Source organism: Psammomys obesus, unplaced genomic scaffold, assembly GCF_907164565.1.
Source record: "Psammomys obesus unplaced genomic scaffold, mPsaObe1.curated_primary_1811, whole genome shotgun sequence".
In the NCBI taxonomy this organism is placed as follows: domain Eukaryota; kingdom Metazoa; phylum Chordata; class Mammalia; order Rodentia; family Muridae; genus Psammomys; species Psammomys obesus.
In genome coordinates, this window is record NW_026591643.1 from 7,173,208 (window position 1) to 7,190,653 (window position 17,446).

Sequence of the window (17,446 nt, forward strand, 5' to 3'; positions counted from 1 at the left end):
TTCTCTCTTCTTGTAGACAATGAGCTCACTGGGGAAATGAATCACTATGTACTTCTTTCATGTTCTGTTCACACAAAAGCAACTTTACCATAAAGAGTTACATCACATTAATGAGATGAGTAAGTGGCTCTTTGTGACTTGTGAAGAATTTGTTCAGAAAGTAAGCTTGGTGAACAGAATTAAGATTCTCTAAGATATAAATACCTTTTCTTTTGGGAGGTTATTGGCTTTAGAAATATCTCATTCAAAAAGCAGATGGAGTGACAGAAACATTACTGAGACCCTAATATTAGTTCCAGATGTTTGTAGTCATGCCATTTTGTACCTCGCCCTGCAGAACACATTTCACTTGCCATCCTCACCATGCCCACCCCTGTTCCACTTTAGCTGAAGGGGTGGAGTTCTCATTCTAGGGACATTGATTCCCTCAAGCTGGCTCAAGGCAAGCAGAAACCAGGCTGAGGATAGCCCCTTTGGCTTCCTCAGCAACAAACATGGCTGAGAAAAAAAAAAAAAAAAACATAGTTTGAGGGGCTCTTGGTTGCTTCCAGAGAATGTCTTAGATACCTTTAGGGTAACTGCTCCATCACAGCTGGCACACATACCTCTCTACTCCTGGAGTAGCATTTTCCTAAATGCTCTAATCATATAAAAAGGTCTTTACTTTAAGGTCTAAGAAGGACTGGTGAGGGTGTGCTAGGCAAAGGTCTAGAGGAGAGGGTCTTCTCAACTGAGGATGAGACATAATGGTACAAGGGAGAGAAGATATAGGAAGAGCTGAGAACAGACAGAGGTGACTTTTCACAATTTAAAAGTTCTCTGTGATCCAAATCTGAGTCTAGATGAACAGGTCATATTGAAGCCAGGTTGGAGGAACAAACAAACAGAAACATAGAGACATGGGTAGAAAGTAAAAAGAAGAGGCAGAAACCAAGAACAGAAACATATACAAAAAAAAAAAAAGAGGGGAAAGGAAAAACAGACAAAGAAAAGGAAAGGATGGAGAAAAGCAGAATCAGAAAGACTTGAGAGTTGGCAAGAGATAAACCTAATGCCTGGTACCAATCTGTTGGGGAGAGGCCCATCAGACTTCCAGATGCCAGGACAGAAAGGGGTACTGACCAGCTCCAGATGTTGCTGCCTTTTTCAGAAGGTAGAGAGGGGACAAACAGAAAGGGCCTGCTGCCTCTTCAAAAGCCAAAAGTGTCAGTTGGCTTTCTAGCCCTGAATCAAATGAGCTGAAGCTGGGAATCCCAGGAGGAAAGACAGAAGCTTTTATTGTTTTAAAGATTAAAATAAAATCCATCAAGTGAGCAGCAGATGCCTGAAGAAAATATGTGGTAGGGATCTTACCACACTGGGGAGTAGGTAGCTAGAATGGAGAGCGAGCCTGCTCCTTTCTAGTCTCACACCATGGAAGGAGGACTCCATGCTTAAGGTCATCCTACTCCAAACTCTTGGTAGGCACAGCAGTTGACACTCATATGAAAACAGAAGCAACAATCCTAATGGGACTTAAAATTTAAAGATCAGGAATCCTTGGCCCTACGCTCATGGCTATCTGGTGGCTAGTTTCCATTCTGCTTAGCTATACAAATATCTCTTATTTACATCTGCTTCCAGGATTTTTTTTCAATCACAGAAACTATAAAAGATTCAACATGGGCTCTTAGACTTTGGCTAGAGGTGGTCAAAGAAAGAAAGCAAAACTCTAGGACTAGCTGCGGGTCTACAACTAACTAAAGATGTGCCGAATCTCTGCCCAAATCCCTCTCCTTTGAGTCCATAGGTCAAAGATGGGATTTGGACTCAGTAAGTTGGCTTGTACTTCAGCTCCACTTCTTACTCCCCCACTCCACACATGTCAACCCTGCCCGAGAGGCTGAAGCTCATGCCAATTGCGTTGATGAGGCCACGTGGGAGAGCCAGAAGTCTGTTTTTAATACTGATGACAGATTAGCGTGCGGGGAATTTAGCCACCCTCCAAACAAGCCTCATTCCACTCACAACAATTGGAACAGGAGGCTACCTATGGTTGGTCTTCCTAAGGGAGTCCTGAGACTCATAGAGCAGTGGTTTCTCAGAAGGAAACAGACAGGTCACCTAACCCAGGGGAGGGAACAGGAACAGAGCCAGGAGACAGGAGAAAGGGTATGTATTTAATGCCTCAGAGGAGTGTGACACAGATGGCAGCCATAAGAATGTGCTTGCATGCACACTTTGGGAGCAAGAGAGAGAAAGATGTGTATGTGTTTCCCTATGTCTACATGAGCATACACATGGGATTCTGAGTAAATAATTCCAGCACTGAACTTGGATGCTGTAAAAATCCAAGGATCACAGACAAGAGCCTTGGATTCCCTGTCCTGGTAGCACCTGATTTACTGTGATGAATGTTCTTTCCAAAACAAGTCTTAACTCTATTTTGTTTTCTTCACAGCTCTCTTTCCTCACTTTTCCTTCCCTTCCCCAATCCTGATTTCTCTCCATACTCTAATCATGAACACAAGAAGCAACTGACCTCTAAGTACTTACTAGGCCCCAAGAACTGTACTATATCTGGTTCTCAAAAGAGCTTACCTATTCCATAGATGAGGAAACTGAGACTAGCAAATGTATTGACACACAATAGCTCTCTCAGGGAAAAGTAGCTAAAATTGAAATCAGAAGCCAACTTTTCCAAATGTTTGTTTTTTCATTGGGCCTATGTTCTTCAGGATAAATGGATCTTAGGAGCCCTGCCTTAATACTTGTGTTAATTAACTGATACATCATCATCTGGGGCATGATTAAAAGGTCATGGAATCTAGGCAGTGAGGATGGTTAAAGAAAGCAGGTCGCTGGAGACATGTCCTTGAAAAATCTTGTCATTATTTTGTTGTTGTTTTTGGAGATATGGTTTCTCTGTATGGTCCTGGCTGTCCTGAACTCACTTTGTAGACCAGGCTGGCCTTGAACTCGCATATATCTATCTGCCTCTGCCTCCCCTAGTACTGGGATTACAGGCTTGTGCCACCTTATTTTCTTATTACTCCTCCACTACATCATCTTCCCCATCCTCCCTTTCATGGATACCATGTGGTAAGCAAACATCTCTCACATACGCTCCTGCTACCTCATCCCAGTCAGGCCCAAAGCAACAGAGCCAGCTGACACAGGGGCGAAACCTCTAAAACTGTGAGACTAAATCTTTTCTCCTTTCAAGTTTTGTTTGTTCTTTTCTTTTTCTTGTTTTCTTTTATTATTTTTCTCATCATTTTGTTAAAGCAGCATAATGAATAACAACACATAGTAGTCAGGAATTGAATTAGGTCATCTAGCTCAACTGCAAGTGCCTTTACCCACTGAAGCAAAGAAACTGCATCATGGGACTAGGCAGCGGGGTCAGTGGTAAAGGTGTTTGCTATGAAAGCACACAGCCCAGAGTTAAGGTCACCAGCACCCATTAGCCACAGTATGAGACAGAAGTTCCCCAAGGGCTTGCTGGCCAGCCAATGTAGCTGAAACACTGAACTCACTGAGTTCCAGTTTCAGTAAGAGACACTGCTGAAAGAAATAAAGTGGAGAAACATTTGAAGGTGACATTATAATGTTAGCCTCTGGTTTCCACAAGAATAACTGCACTTCCCCACGTACACATAAGAACCTGCTCAATAGCTTAACTGTTGCCTAAAACAGAATTCAGACTATTATAATAAGGAATTTGAGTATATCCAGTACTAAACAGGGCAAACATCATAGGATTCAGCATCAAATAAAAAATTACTAAGACTGAGTTCAACAAGATGGATCAGAGGTTATGAGTACTTGCCACACAAGTACCATGTGCTGAGTTTATTCCCAGAACCCACAATGGAAGGAAAGAACTGCCACTCAAAAGTTGTTCTCTGACCTTCATATTATGAACACACAAATACTTGTACACACATGGACACACACACATTAACTCCCTTACACCCTACACACAAAATGTTAAAAAAAAAAATGAAGGACACAACTGGAAGCAAGAAAAATGAAACCTACAATGGGGTTAAAAACATAATGAATCAGTAATCCAACCCAAAACTGGTACAGATGTTAGAAATAGCATAAAGGAAACTTAAAGTTATGCTAACTAAATTCCATGTTTAAAATGTGCTGGTAATATGGTCCAATGGCCAAAGGCACTTTCCACCAAGCCTGATGATCTTGATTTGATCCCGGAACTCACGGAGAGAACCAACTACCACAAATGGTCCTCTGACCTCTATGTATACATCACAGTGCGTACACACTCCAAATAAATAATTAAATGTAAAGTAATTAAATGATAGTCCATGCAGTACAAAGCATGCCTTTAACATCATCCCAGGAGGATGAACGGCAGGACCAAAATTTCAAGGCCAGGTCTGACTTCATAGGGAGTGTCTGTCTCGACAAAACACAGTAAGCCAACAAAAAAGATATGAATATATCTAGACATAACTTTCAAAAAATAAAGTGGCAGTCTAAGACCAAAAAACCTCACTGGATAGAATTAAAAACAGATTATACTTTATGGAAGGTACTAGAGGCAATATGAGAAATTATCCAAAGGAAGCACAGAAAGAAAAACTTTTAAAAAAATAAATCAAACATCACTGATGAGTAATACTTTCAAGTGGCTACATACACATGTAATTGGAGTCACTGAAGAAGAAAAATGAGGAGAGAAGAAACCTGTTTGACAATATAATAGACAAAGTGTTTCCCCCAAAATGATGAAATTATAAGCAGATCTAGGAAAGGTCAATAAATGCCAGGCAGGAGAAATCCTGAAGTTGTTCAAAATGAGTAATAAAGAAAACTTTAAAAGCTGCCATAGAAAATTATCATGCACAGACAGAGAAACCAGGCTAAGAATTATGGCTCAGTTCTCACATGTCATAAGGAAAGAAGACAAATTAAGAGTGTCTTTAAATTATGGAAAAGTAAGTTTGTCAACACTGAAGATCACATTCAGCAATGATATTTTCTAAAAACAAAATTAGAAAGATGACTGATGGGAAATATAAGAAATAGTAAAAAGTGTTCAATGTTTTTAACAATTATGGAAATGCAAATTAAAAATACTTTGAGATTTCATAATAGATTGACTAGGATCAAGAAAACAACTGACAAAGGCTGGGGAAGATTAAGGAAAAGGGACCTCTTATTCACTGTTGGTGGATTTGAGAACAGGCCCAGCCACTCTGGAAATCAGTGTGGAGAATTCTCGCAAAGCTGAAAGTAGATCTACTACGTGACCCAAGTATACAACTCTGGCATGTAACAAAAGAATAGCAATATGCTACTCCACAGACAACTTTTTTAGCTGTTTTCATCACAGCTCTGTTGACAATAGATAGGAAATGGAAACAACCTATGCATCTTTCAATAATTGAAAGGATAGTGAAAATGTGTGTGTTACATATTCAAAATTTAATACTGTTCCACTATAAAGAGAAATGCAATCAGGAAACTGGCAGGCAAAATAATGGAATTACACCATATTATACTGTGAGGTAACCCAGAACCAGAAAGACAAACATTGCATGTTTTCTTTTATTTCTGGATCCTAACTCAGATTCTTTGTATGTGTGTATATAAGCTGGAGGAAACACAGAAACCAGTAAATTGGGGACCATGGGAGGGGCTCCAAGGAGGTGAAAGACATGGCACAGACTATTTAGCAAAATTCCAGTGCCAGGCACGGGAAATCCACCTTTGTGCAGTTGTTCAGAGTAGTCCAAGAGACTCCCCAAATATTGCAGGTTCCCATTAGTGCCCTTGGTTAACCCCCAGATCTGATGATATAACCTTATTGGTGAAGACACCACACACTTCAGACACAGGACTTAGAGGCCACAGGCTTGAATTGATCGGGAGGTCTCCTCTCCGAAGATGAGCTCTTCTAGTATCCAGAGTTGGTATACAGTGTTCCAAGGAAGAAAAGCCAAATGTAAAGCCTGTGAACCACACTAAAAATCAGCACAGCAAGATAGATCCAAGAGTGTAATAATGGTATTTTATCTCAGGAGTAACCAACAGTTACCTAATTTGACTCATGGCTCACTCAGTAGAAAGGAACTCATGCTCAATATTATAAATCTACCTGTGAAGTAGTTGAAGTAGGGTCCATGGTTAACTCATGGACTCTATAGGAGAGACTATGACTGCAACATTCATAAGCCTTTATAATTCTCTACTACATTTTAAATACTTGTCCTTATAACCTCACCATTCATCAAAGAAGCTTGTTTTTCAGCAAATGGAGACCATCATAGAGATACATAGTTAGTAAAAATGGAGAAAACAAATTACTGTAGGTTCTCACCTCCAAATGATACAGCATAGCCCACTCCCTCCATCTAAGGCTCATGGAACATCATAAAAGAGGATGTGGAAAGATTATAAGAGAAAGAGGATCAGTATAAAAATAATGATATCCTGTAAATGACAGGGAGCTATATTCATGAAATCATAACAAAACTGTAAATTTTCTTCTAATCAATAATAATACCATTTGCTATTATGATACTGATAGAAAAAAAATCTCACATAGCTCCACCCCTAGACGAAGAGCTATAGCCAATTAAAGGCTGCTAATATGGGGAAAATCAGTTTTCTCCAGATATAAGCCACCTGATAGGTTCCCCGATCCCAAGTAATCATTCCTAAATGCATATGCACATAATTAAATGCACTCAGCACAGTGTGTGTGTATGTGTGTGTGTGTGTGTGTGTGTGTGTGTGTGTATTAGAGATAGAGAAAAAAGATGGAGATAGAGAGAGAAGGGAGAAGAGAGACAGATACAATAATAAGTAAAGTATAAAAGGTCAGGAAATTAAGACGAAGTGGGGAAGACATATGAGGAATTGGGAGGGATAGAGAATAGGGTAGTAATGATGTGTATGCAGTACTCATGAAATTCTCAAAAACTTAATAAAATAAATATTAAAATGTAAAAAAAAGATACTTATAACCTTAAGACAAGATGCAAAACAGTGAAAGAGTCTCATTTAGTAAGTTAATAAAGATATTCTGAAATCATAAAACAATTTAAAAGAAGATAGAAAAAAGAGGTAAAGCATAAAAAATCAGTAAGATAAAAGAAAAAAATAACAAGATAATAGTCATAACAATTTCACAAACTAGTTTGACTTTCATAAAGTGAAAGCTTCAGGAGAAAAGGACAAATAATATAAAAAGATACATGCCACTCAATTCCATTAGAAACACAGAAATAAGGTTTCTTAGCACACACAGTACACAACTTATAAAAATAAAATACTAAGCTCTAGCCAATGAATTTTCTCCTGTCTTCTACAACCCAAGCCTCACTATGTATGTCATATTTTTCCTACCTTCAGGGGAATAAAAAAAAAATAGCTCATAGAGGAAAGTTACAGAGAAAAGAAAGTCATGGAGAAAAAGGACCAAAACAAAATTGAAATAATTGTTTCTATTTGTTATCTATTCATCCCCAAAATATGTGAATATCAGACTTTGTGGTAGATGTTGAGAATTCAAGTAGATTTAAGAAATAACAAGTAGATTTAAGAAAACAATAATCTTATTGTTTTCTAATATAACTGAATAACCAAGAATTTTAAAAATTATAATCTTTCACTCCTGACTTGGTTCTAGGATCTTGTGTAGATGCCACCAGATAGATATCCTCAGTCTCATGATCTCTTAGTCAAGGACAAGACAACAAACCCTTTAAATTTGAAGCCGTTCAGGAAGATGCTGAACAGTGTAGGATGGTCAATATATGTGTGTCACAGAAAGCAAATACCCAATCTTTTCTGGAAAAGAATAATGACTACCTGAAAGTCTCAACAGAGTGTAGAGCATAGGTTCTCAGTAGAGTTCAATTTTTCTTTGCAACGTAAAGGAAACATAAAGTTAATGTCTTGGTGACAACCAAATGGAGATTTCTAAAAAGCCACATTCCTCAAAGCCCCTGCATGCCTGTATCATTTCTAGTCATCTTTTGCCCTAGCACCAGTTTGTAACAACTATCCCCATTACATCTCGTCAGGAAGGGCATTGCTTGAATATTCTCAGTCTTAGGAGAGCATATTTATGTACAAATGTTTTCAAACCCAAGATCTGTAGGATTCCTCACATAGATAAAGGTCAAGTCCACTTCAGAAAAAGTAATCTTCAAATCACACAAGATGGTGACTATCCAAGTCAGAGAAACTCTTTGCATATACAACTTGTTGCTGATGTTTATTCAAAATCACACCAAAATTTCTCAGTGCCTTCTCAAGACAGGTGACACCAAAACCAAAAGACATTAGAGAATCTGGTTTCATCCTCTGTCATACTATCCCCCAAAAAGTCAAAAGTACTTACCAGTGTACAGATCAGTATCTGTGTATTCATCCACTTTCTTGTGCTGCAAAATATAGTCAGAGACTTTGGTCCCAATGGCTGGCTGCACATCTATCCACTCCAGGGAAACCACAGTGCTGGAAGGCTCCACTGTTGGGGAAAGCCGTAACCTAATGGAAACGACAAAGAAGGTTGTTCATTTGCCATCTTGTATCATTCAGGGTCTTAAAGACTTGTAGAGTGTCAGGCTGATTCCATCTGTTACCACAACATTCTATATCCTTAAATGAACTAGTTTTCAAGGCTTCTGTTTCCTCATCCACAAATCATGGATACAAAAAGCTCCCTTTTAAAAAGAATATAATACAATAAACAAATTAGCCTATGCTCACAACATGTGTTCGATGAAAATTTGTTATTGTTTGATTTATTTAAACTACATTTTCAATGGTGTTTCATTTTATATAAAGTGGCGGGGAATAACTTCCCTTTTGTTCCTAAATGCATCAGTCAACTTTTAATATCCTCAAATCTCTTCAATAGATATGTAATACTTTCAAAAAAAGAGAGTGAATAAATCTCTTTTAAAATAAATCTGTTTTAGAATAAATCCTATTGTAAAGCAATAGAAAAGAAAATTGTTGAAGGTTATTACTGAATTGGTCTTTGGAGATAATGAGGTGCAATTCTCTCATTTCTACAAAGTAGGGAAAACTGTTCAAAGAGAAACAGTTTGCACAGGGTCATATAACAAGACACAGAAAATTATCACAGTAACTTTGCCTACCCTAGGTCAATATTCTTTCTATGCATCAACTATCCCATACTATCTCTACAAGGACAATCTTACAGTTTGGATTCTCTCTTCCTACAGAGGTGTTTTGTGAGACTATGGCTTGCCATCCTGGGTCCTGACTATTTCTCCCTACACCATTTCTTCTTAAGCACACTTCTCCAAACAAGATGACTTTCCTTTGCTTCCTCAAGTAAATGTCCCATGTCTGGTACTTCTAATAGGCTGTCTCTTCTGCCTAAACCATGACTCTTTGTACTTGTTACATGACTCAGTGCTCTTTTTTAATTCAGGTCCATTCAAAGGTATTCTCTTTATTACCCCCTCTTCTATCTAAAGCATGCCCACGAGTCTTCCCATGAACAACTTTGTTTTTCCTTAGCTTGTAATTTAACTTTAAACTGTGCCTTATTTACTCTTAGCACCTGTCTCCCCTCATCTCACTACCAGCCTCCTAAAGCTTCAGATATTCTTTCTCTTAATCACTGGTATTTTCTAACCCAGTGACCAATACACAGAATGTGGCCAGAATTTCTGGCTGAAAAGTGAATAAAATAAGAGAGGTTGCATGCTTTCTTTATCTCAGTAGCTATATTCAAAGTAGGCATTGGCAGAACACGTCAGTTGCCCAGACCAGTGCTTAGTGGGTAATCACAAAGAAAAGTGGATCACAAGGCGTCACTTCAAAACAGCATCCAGTGCAAACTCAGTGCATGTGCACATTTCCATACTGCAAGAGCTCCTTCTTCCCCAAAAGATGAGGGACGCACTAGAGATGCTAATCATTTGTGTAGGTAGCCTGAGAATACAACAAAATCACAGCCTTGTTCGCCAACACACGACTGTGAGCCAATGGGAAGGAGTAGGTGAAGGAAGAGGGGCCTACATACTTACACCGGCTGCGGAAGGGGGCTGCAATTGGGAAGCCCACTGGCATCAAAGGCACTAAGGTCACACCTGCACCAGTCATCGATCACATCTCCTTTCCCAGAGCACCAGTAGGAACTCATCAGTGCACTCTTGAAGGCCTGAAGAGAGAATGACCAAAGGAATGACAATAATAGAGACTGACAATAAAGGTGTGCCAATGATCATCTTGTCACCCAACCATGCATTTAGCCTTCTCGCTTACACATTTGTGACTTTATCATTTGGGGTCTTCCATCTTGAGATATGCATTTCCCAGCATCCAGAATATTCATTGAGACATAATGCTAACAGCGTCATTGGGAACTTCTCTTGACCCTAGCATTCTGTTTATTAACATAGATCTTCACAATAATTGCACATAATAGATATTACTGTTATCCTCATTTTACACATGGACCCTGAAGCACACAGAAAGTAATTGTGTGACCTTCGCAGTAGTAAGGAGCAGATGTTGGCTCAGGTCCCCGCTGCAGTCTGTGGGCACACGACCTTAAACAAGTCCAGTCTTAGCTGGTTCCTGGTTCCAGAGCCAGTCCTACTAGAGACACTGCATCTGACTATCTCACTGCCCTGCTTCAAAACATGAAGCTTCCCACAGTTTCCAGGACTAAATCTAAACCCCTTAATTAAGTTTCCATTCATCTTTCTAGACTCATCTTACACAAGTTTTAGGACCTTTGGCGCACGTAATTATTCTCCTTTCACAGAAGTACTAATATTCTCCCCCCTCAGTAGTCAATTTTTCTGTATTACTTAATGCTGCCTTTTTAGTATGCTAATGATGTCAACAATACCGTAAGAGAAATGTATGTTACAGGTAAAAAAAAAAAAAAAAAACCTTCATCGACAATGCTGGTCAGTGGTACGGTTGGCTCTGTTAAGTCTTGCTCTGTTAATCTGCTCTGCTTTAAATAAGGACTTGTCCTAAGCCCCTGTGCATATGTAGCAGATGAAAAGCTTGGTCTTCATGTGGGTCTCCCAGCACTTGGATCCAGTTCCTCTACCTGGGCCGCCTTGTCTTGCCTCAGTGGAAAAGGATGTGCCTAGCTTTTCAGAAAGTTAACATTTCATGGCGGGTTGGTACCCATGGGGGACCTTCCCCTTCTCTGAGGAGAAGGAGAGGGGAGAATGGGTGGAGGGTTTTGAGAGGGAGAGGGCTGGAAAGAGAGGAGGGAGGCTGCAATCAGGGTGTAAAGTGAATAAACAAATTTTAAAATATAATGGTTTGTTTAATGATAATGTTTTCATTGTCTTTCAAAAAATTGTGCTCTTTTAAGCCTGAAAATCTCCATTTTCATTGAACTCCAACTCAATATTTTTGGCCTTAAAGAAAACTTTCCCTTAACCCTAAAACTGATTGTGTTCTTTCGGACAATGTGACACTAGGTCACTTGTACTACCGCACCTCAGTGTCTGACTTATCCCCCGAATTCTAACACTAATTGCTGCCAGGAGCGAAAGACAGACTGTCTGCCGAGAAGTGTTCTCATAAGACCTGGTGTGATCCAGTTAGTACTTCGTGAACAATGAACGGTGACTTCAAATTGGTCATTAATAGTAGATGGAAAAGGGAACTTGGAAAAAGTTTTCTGTACCGATTGAATGAAAAGCTCAAGTCTTTACTGTATTGTCATCTTCTCTTTTAGATTATTATTATTATTATTATTATTATTATTATTATTACTATTATTATTTTGGTGTGGAAGATACTAGCGACATGGGTCTAGTGCTTGAGAAAATGCCCTAGTTAAGTTGCTCCCTTTGCGCTGAAATTTCCTGCCTTTGGGGACTGAGAATGTGGAATCCAGTTCTTTAATACTTAAGAACTCCAGAAAATGTTAATCTCTTGCTCCTTTGTGCTGGGCCAGCCATGAGTGTTTTCTTTCCTTTTATGTTACTTTTGTTGTGCTTTCCAAGTGGACTTTGAGTTATTACCTATCACCGAGTTTACCTGATTGCCCTGTTGTCACATTTTTTACATTCTGAATTATTCAAAATAGTCCATAACAGACGATTTGTATACATTGGGTTTTGGCTTTCTCCTGAGAGGCTACACAGATCTAGCATGGTTCTTAGACTTCCTAATGTTGTCACACTTTAATACAATCCCTTATGTTTTAGTGACCCCAACTGTAAAATTATTTCAGTTGCTCCTTCATAATTGTAATTTTGCCACTGTTATGAATAATAATGTAAATATTTTGGAGACAGAGATTTACCAAAGGGTCCGATACCCACAGGTTGAAAACTGCTCATCTGGTTGACTGTATGTATCAAGAATGTGTGTAATCCTTTTACCTACCTCTTCCAGAGGAACAAACAAGAAAACATACATGATTCTTCCCTCATGTTCTTACCAATAGCTTCTGCTAGAGACAAACACATTAACAAGGTTCTCCTGAGTCAAGTGAGTACTCAGGCACATGAAACACCCAACTGCACAGTACAAAGTCCTTGAAGCACACAATCCTGAGCAAAAAGAGCAATGCTGGAGAAACTGCCATTCCAGATTTCAAGATATGTTACAGAGCCATAGTAATAAAAAATAATTCTGGTATTTATACAAAACAATACATGCAGACCACTGAAAATCAAAGACCCAAACATGACTTTGCATAACTAAAGCCATTTAACATTTGACGAAGAATAACAACATATACATACACTGGAGAAATGTCAGCATCTTCAAATGGTGCTGGGAAACTGGATGTCCATGTGTGAAAGAATGAAATTAGACATTCATCTATGGCCTTATGTAAAAACCAACTCTAAGTGGATCAGATTCACACATATTAGACCTGAAACTGCCAGAAGAAAATACAGACAGCACTCTACAGAATACAGATGTAAGAAAGAGCTTTCTGAATATTACTCCATTTACCCAGGATGAGGCCAACAGTCGACAAGTGAGACCTTACAAAACTAAAAACTCTTCTTCGTTTAAATAAAAATTCAGCAGATTAAAGAGAAAGCTCACAGAGTAGGAGAGAATATTTACTAGCTATCCATCTGACAGAGGATTAATATCCAGATTGTATAAACAACAAAAACAGAGCTTAAAAAAACAAAATAAACAAAGAAAACAAATGATCCATTCAAAACTGGGCTTGGAATCTAAACAGATAATTCTCAAAAGAAGAAAAAATAGCTAAGATATGTCTGAAAAATACGTTCATCATCCATAGCAATTAGGGAAATGCAAATCAAAAGAATTCTGCAATTTCATGTTACTCCAATCATTATAACAAAAATCAACAAAACAGCTGCCAACAAATACTGGAGAGGATGAGGGAAAGAGAACTCTCATTCAGACTGTTGGAGAGATTGTAAATTGGTCTAGCCATTCTGAAAATCAGTGGGGAAAACACTCAAAAGGCTAAAAATAAATCTACCGTATGACCCAGCTATACCACTCCTTGGCATATGGCAAAAGGACTTGACATCCTACACCATAGACACTTGCTCAGTCTTGTTTATTGCCACTCTATTAACAGTAGTTAAGAAATGAAAACAGCCCAAATGTCCTTCAACTGATGAATTAATAACCAGAATGTGATACTTCACTCAGAATGATCTTTTCTAGATCCCACCATTTGTCTGCAAATTTCATGATTTCCTCATTTTTGATTGCTGAGTAATATTCCATTGTGTAAAAATACCACAATTTCTGTATCCATTCCTCCATTGATGGACATCTGGGCTGTTTCCAGGTTCTGGCTATTAGGAATAAAGCTGCTACAAACATGGTTAAGCAAATGTCCTTGTTGTGTACTTGAGCAAACCTAGCAGTGGTATAGCTGGGTCTTGAGGAAGCGTTATTCCTAATTGTCTGAGTAAGTGCCAGTCCTAACTGACTTCCAAAGTGGTTGTACCAGTTTACATTCCTGCCAGCAATGGAGGAGGTTTCCCCTTTCTCCACAACCTCTCCAGCATGTGTTGTCCCTTGAGTTTTTCATCTTGGCCATTCTGATCGGTGTAAGGTGAAATCTCAGGGTCGTTTTGATTTGCATTTCCCTAATGGCTAATGAGGTTGAGCATTTCTTTAAGTGTTTCTCTGCCATTCGATATTCCTCTATTGAGAATTCTCTGTTTAGCTCTGTTCCCCATTTTTTAATTGGATTACTTGGTTTGTTGCTTTTCAGCTTCTTTAGTTCTTTATATACACTGGATATTAGCCCTCTGTCAGATAAAGGGTTGATGAAGATTCTTTCCCAATCTGTAGGCATTCGTTTTGTTTTGACATTCTGAGTGAAGTATTCCAGAAGGAGAAAGACAAACATGGTATATGCTCGCTCATATAGACCTATAAGATATGATAAACATAATGAAATCTATACACCTAAAGAAGATAAACAAGAGCGTGGACATGGGGTAAGATGATCAATCCTCACTTAGAAAGACAAATGAGATATGCATTGGAAGTATGACAGGAGTCTACCACAGAAGGCATCTGAAAGACCCTACCAAGCAGCATTTCAAAACAGATACTAAGACTCATAACCAAACCTTCGGCAGAAGGGGAGTTAGTATGACATGGAAAGAATAGGAGCCCCACAAGGACCCAATATATCTGGGCACAAGGGTTTTTTCTGAAACTGTTTCTCCAACCAAGGACCATGTCTGGATATAACCTAGAACCTTTGCTCAGACGAAGCTCATGGTAGCTCAATAACCAATTGGTTTCCCATAGTAAGAGGAACAGGTACTATCTCTGACAGGAACTCAATGGCAGGCTCTTTGACCTCCCCACCCCCCAAGGGAGGAGCAGTCCTGCTAGGCCACAGAGGAGGACTTTGCAGCCAGTCCTGAAGATATCTGATAAAACAGGGCCAGACGAAAGGGGAGGAGATCCTCCCCAATCAGTGGACTTGGAAAGAGGCAGGGAGAAGCTGAGGAAGGGAGGATGGGATTGGGAGCGATTAAGGGAGCGGGATACAGCTGGGATACAGAGTTAATAAAATGTAACTAATAATAATAAACAATAATAAAAAAAGAAAAAAAAATAACCAGAATGTGGTACATGTACACAATGGAAAACTATTCAGCAGTGAAGAAAAATGAAATTTGCATATAAATGGATAGAATTAGAAAAGATTATATTGGGTGAGGCAACACAGACCCAGAAAAATATCACATATTCTCTTTTATCTGGAATCCTAGCCCCAAGTCTTCAAATGTGGGCATACAACCTGGAGCGACTGCAGAAACCAGAAAAGTAAAAAGGGACCACTGTGAGGGGAGAGCAACAGAGGGGAAATAACAGGTTAGAAGGAGTTGAGAAAAATTAGAAAAAAATATGTGGGAGAGTTCAATTAGGGAATGGGGGAAAAGGTAGAAAAATAGTAAGGCTGTCTGAATAAGTCATAGCAAATTGTTATTAATCGAAATAAAATTATATGTAATACATATAGGTGTATATATACATACACAGAATAAATTGAATTTCCATCTTTGCTGACAATGCTCTCCCAACAGTCATAAACTATTTTACAAAAAGTCATGACATTTCAGTTGTTAATCAGGACTGTACAGGAAACTCCCAAAACATTATAAGCTGTTGCTGCTGACCTTTGCTGCATCCTAGGAGTGAACTGGAAATCTCTATTATTTAAAACTCTACAAATTTTCAACACAAGACCCAGAGAACTGAACTGGATCTGACCTGGAAGATTCCTATCTGAGGACTAGGTCTTATGGTATCAGAAGGCACAATGAAGCTTCCAAGGAAAGCAACCAATAAATATTCCTGCCCAGCTATGATGTGTATGAATCACATCAATGACTAGTATGTATTCATAACTTTAGGAGTGCAAAAGTGGTATGCATACTTTGATGGTAACTAAAAGCTTTTTAACTGAACTTCAGGCCAGTTTGACAAGAGGGAAGCCAAGCATGGCAATGGAAATCTAGCCAGTTACCTGGGGCTACTGAAGTCATGAATCTTGGAGGAAAACCTAAAAACCAGAGTAATTCCAAACTACATCCTACACATTTTTCTTTATATCCGTAGGTAAGCGAGTTATTACTTCGCAGCAGAGAAACTTTTCTTGCAGCAGACAGATTATTACAGAAAACCACAACCAAAATTCAGAGAACAAAACATCTGGTGCTCAGTCCCAACTGATACATCTATGACATAATTCCTACCCCTAAAGCTCAAGGATCATTGAAGAAAAGAGGTTGGAAAGATTTTTAAGAGCAAGAGAAATAGGTATTTTGATGTGAGATTGTGTCCCCTAGAAATTCCAGAGGCTATATCTATAACATCTCATCAAAATGGCTGCCTATGCAAGACCTAAGCAATGAGGACACCAGTGGACACACTAGCAAGGAAAAGCTCCCAGTGTCTCAAGCCTAGACAAAGAACCACTGGCAAGTGGGATAGAAGAGTAGAAGAAATAGGGAAGAACCTCTGCAAATTGGTTATCTAATACCAAGTGGGGAATACCTTATGATCACATACATACACCTGATACAATACAGACCAAGAAGTTGTGTGTGTGTATGTGCGTGTGTGTGCGTGCAACAGTCACAGAAAGAAATGCCATGAATTACAAAAGTTAGAGAAAGAGCAATGGGAGAGGTACACAGGAGGAAATGGAGTTAAGAAAGGAAAGGAGGAAAAGGATGCAATTATAATTTCAAAAAATGAAAACATATTGTAAAATGTAATCCCATAACATTTTTAAAGCTATATAATACAACCTATATTTACAGATGAAAAGACTAAAAATCGGGGCATGAAGCATTTTTTTCAAGACCCCCACAGCAAGAAAATTATACAAACAGAATTCCAGTTTATACTTCCATCACGTACAAAAGTACACGTCTTTTTGGTTCAAACAAGAAGATTTGTGAGGTTGACTTCCAGGTTCAGTAAATTAAAATAGAACATGCTCAGCTACATTTACATTTCAGACATGTATTTTATGTGAGGATAGTCCAAAACATATTTGTTGTAAAGTACTTGGGCTTAAATTGACTCCAGTGTATGAGCATTGTTCCTACTATATCCCCAAATCTATTTTGGGAGCCATTATTCCTTTTAATAGCATAAGAAAAGGAGGTACATTCATAAAGACAGGAACCAGATAGGAAAGTGTGAGTTTATGTTGACTGTCAGACCTGTTCTCCCTTGTTTTCAGGTTCCTCTTCAGTGCAATCAGTGTGTACAGCTAACTGCTCATAAATAAAGATTCTGTAACATCCCCATCTAGAACTAAAAACTTAATTACCATAGTAGCGAAAGCCAGGGTCATGGGGGAAAGTGACCCAGATGGGAAGACCGTGTGTCAGTCCAGCATGGAGAGAGAACATCCTGGTGTGTGTGTGTGTGTGTGTGTGTGTGTGTGTGTGTGTGTGTGTGTGTGTGTGTGTGT

General features: G+C 38.9%; 1 protein-coding gene across 3 annotated transcripts in view; it reads right to left on the bottom strand.

Moving 5' to 3' along the window:
• The window catches only part of Astn2 (astrotactin 2), a 1,010,996-nt gene that overhangs the window by 184,750 nt on the left and 808,800 nt on the right, over positions 1 to 17,446 (bottom strand). For all 3 annotated transcript variants that reach the window (XM_055611729.1, XM_055611728.1, XM_055611727.1), the window contains 2 exons: positions 10,032 to 10,165; positions 8,366 to 8,514 (listed from right to left, as the gene is read on the bottom strand). In XM_055611729.1, the coding sequence (XP_055467704.1) occupies positions 8,366 to 8,514; positions 10,032 to 10,165 (283 nt within the window). The remainder of the gene's footprint in view (positions 1 to 8,365; positions 8,515 to 10,031; positions 10,166 to 17,446) is intronic.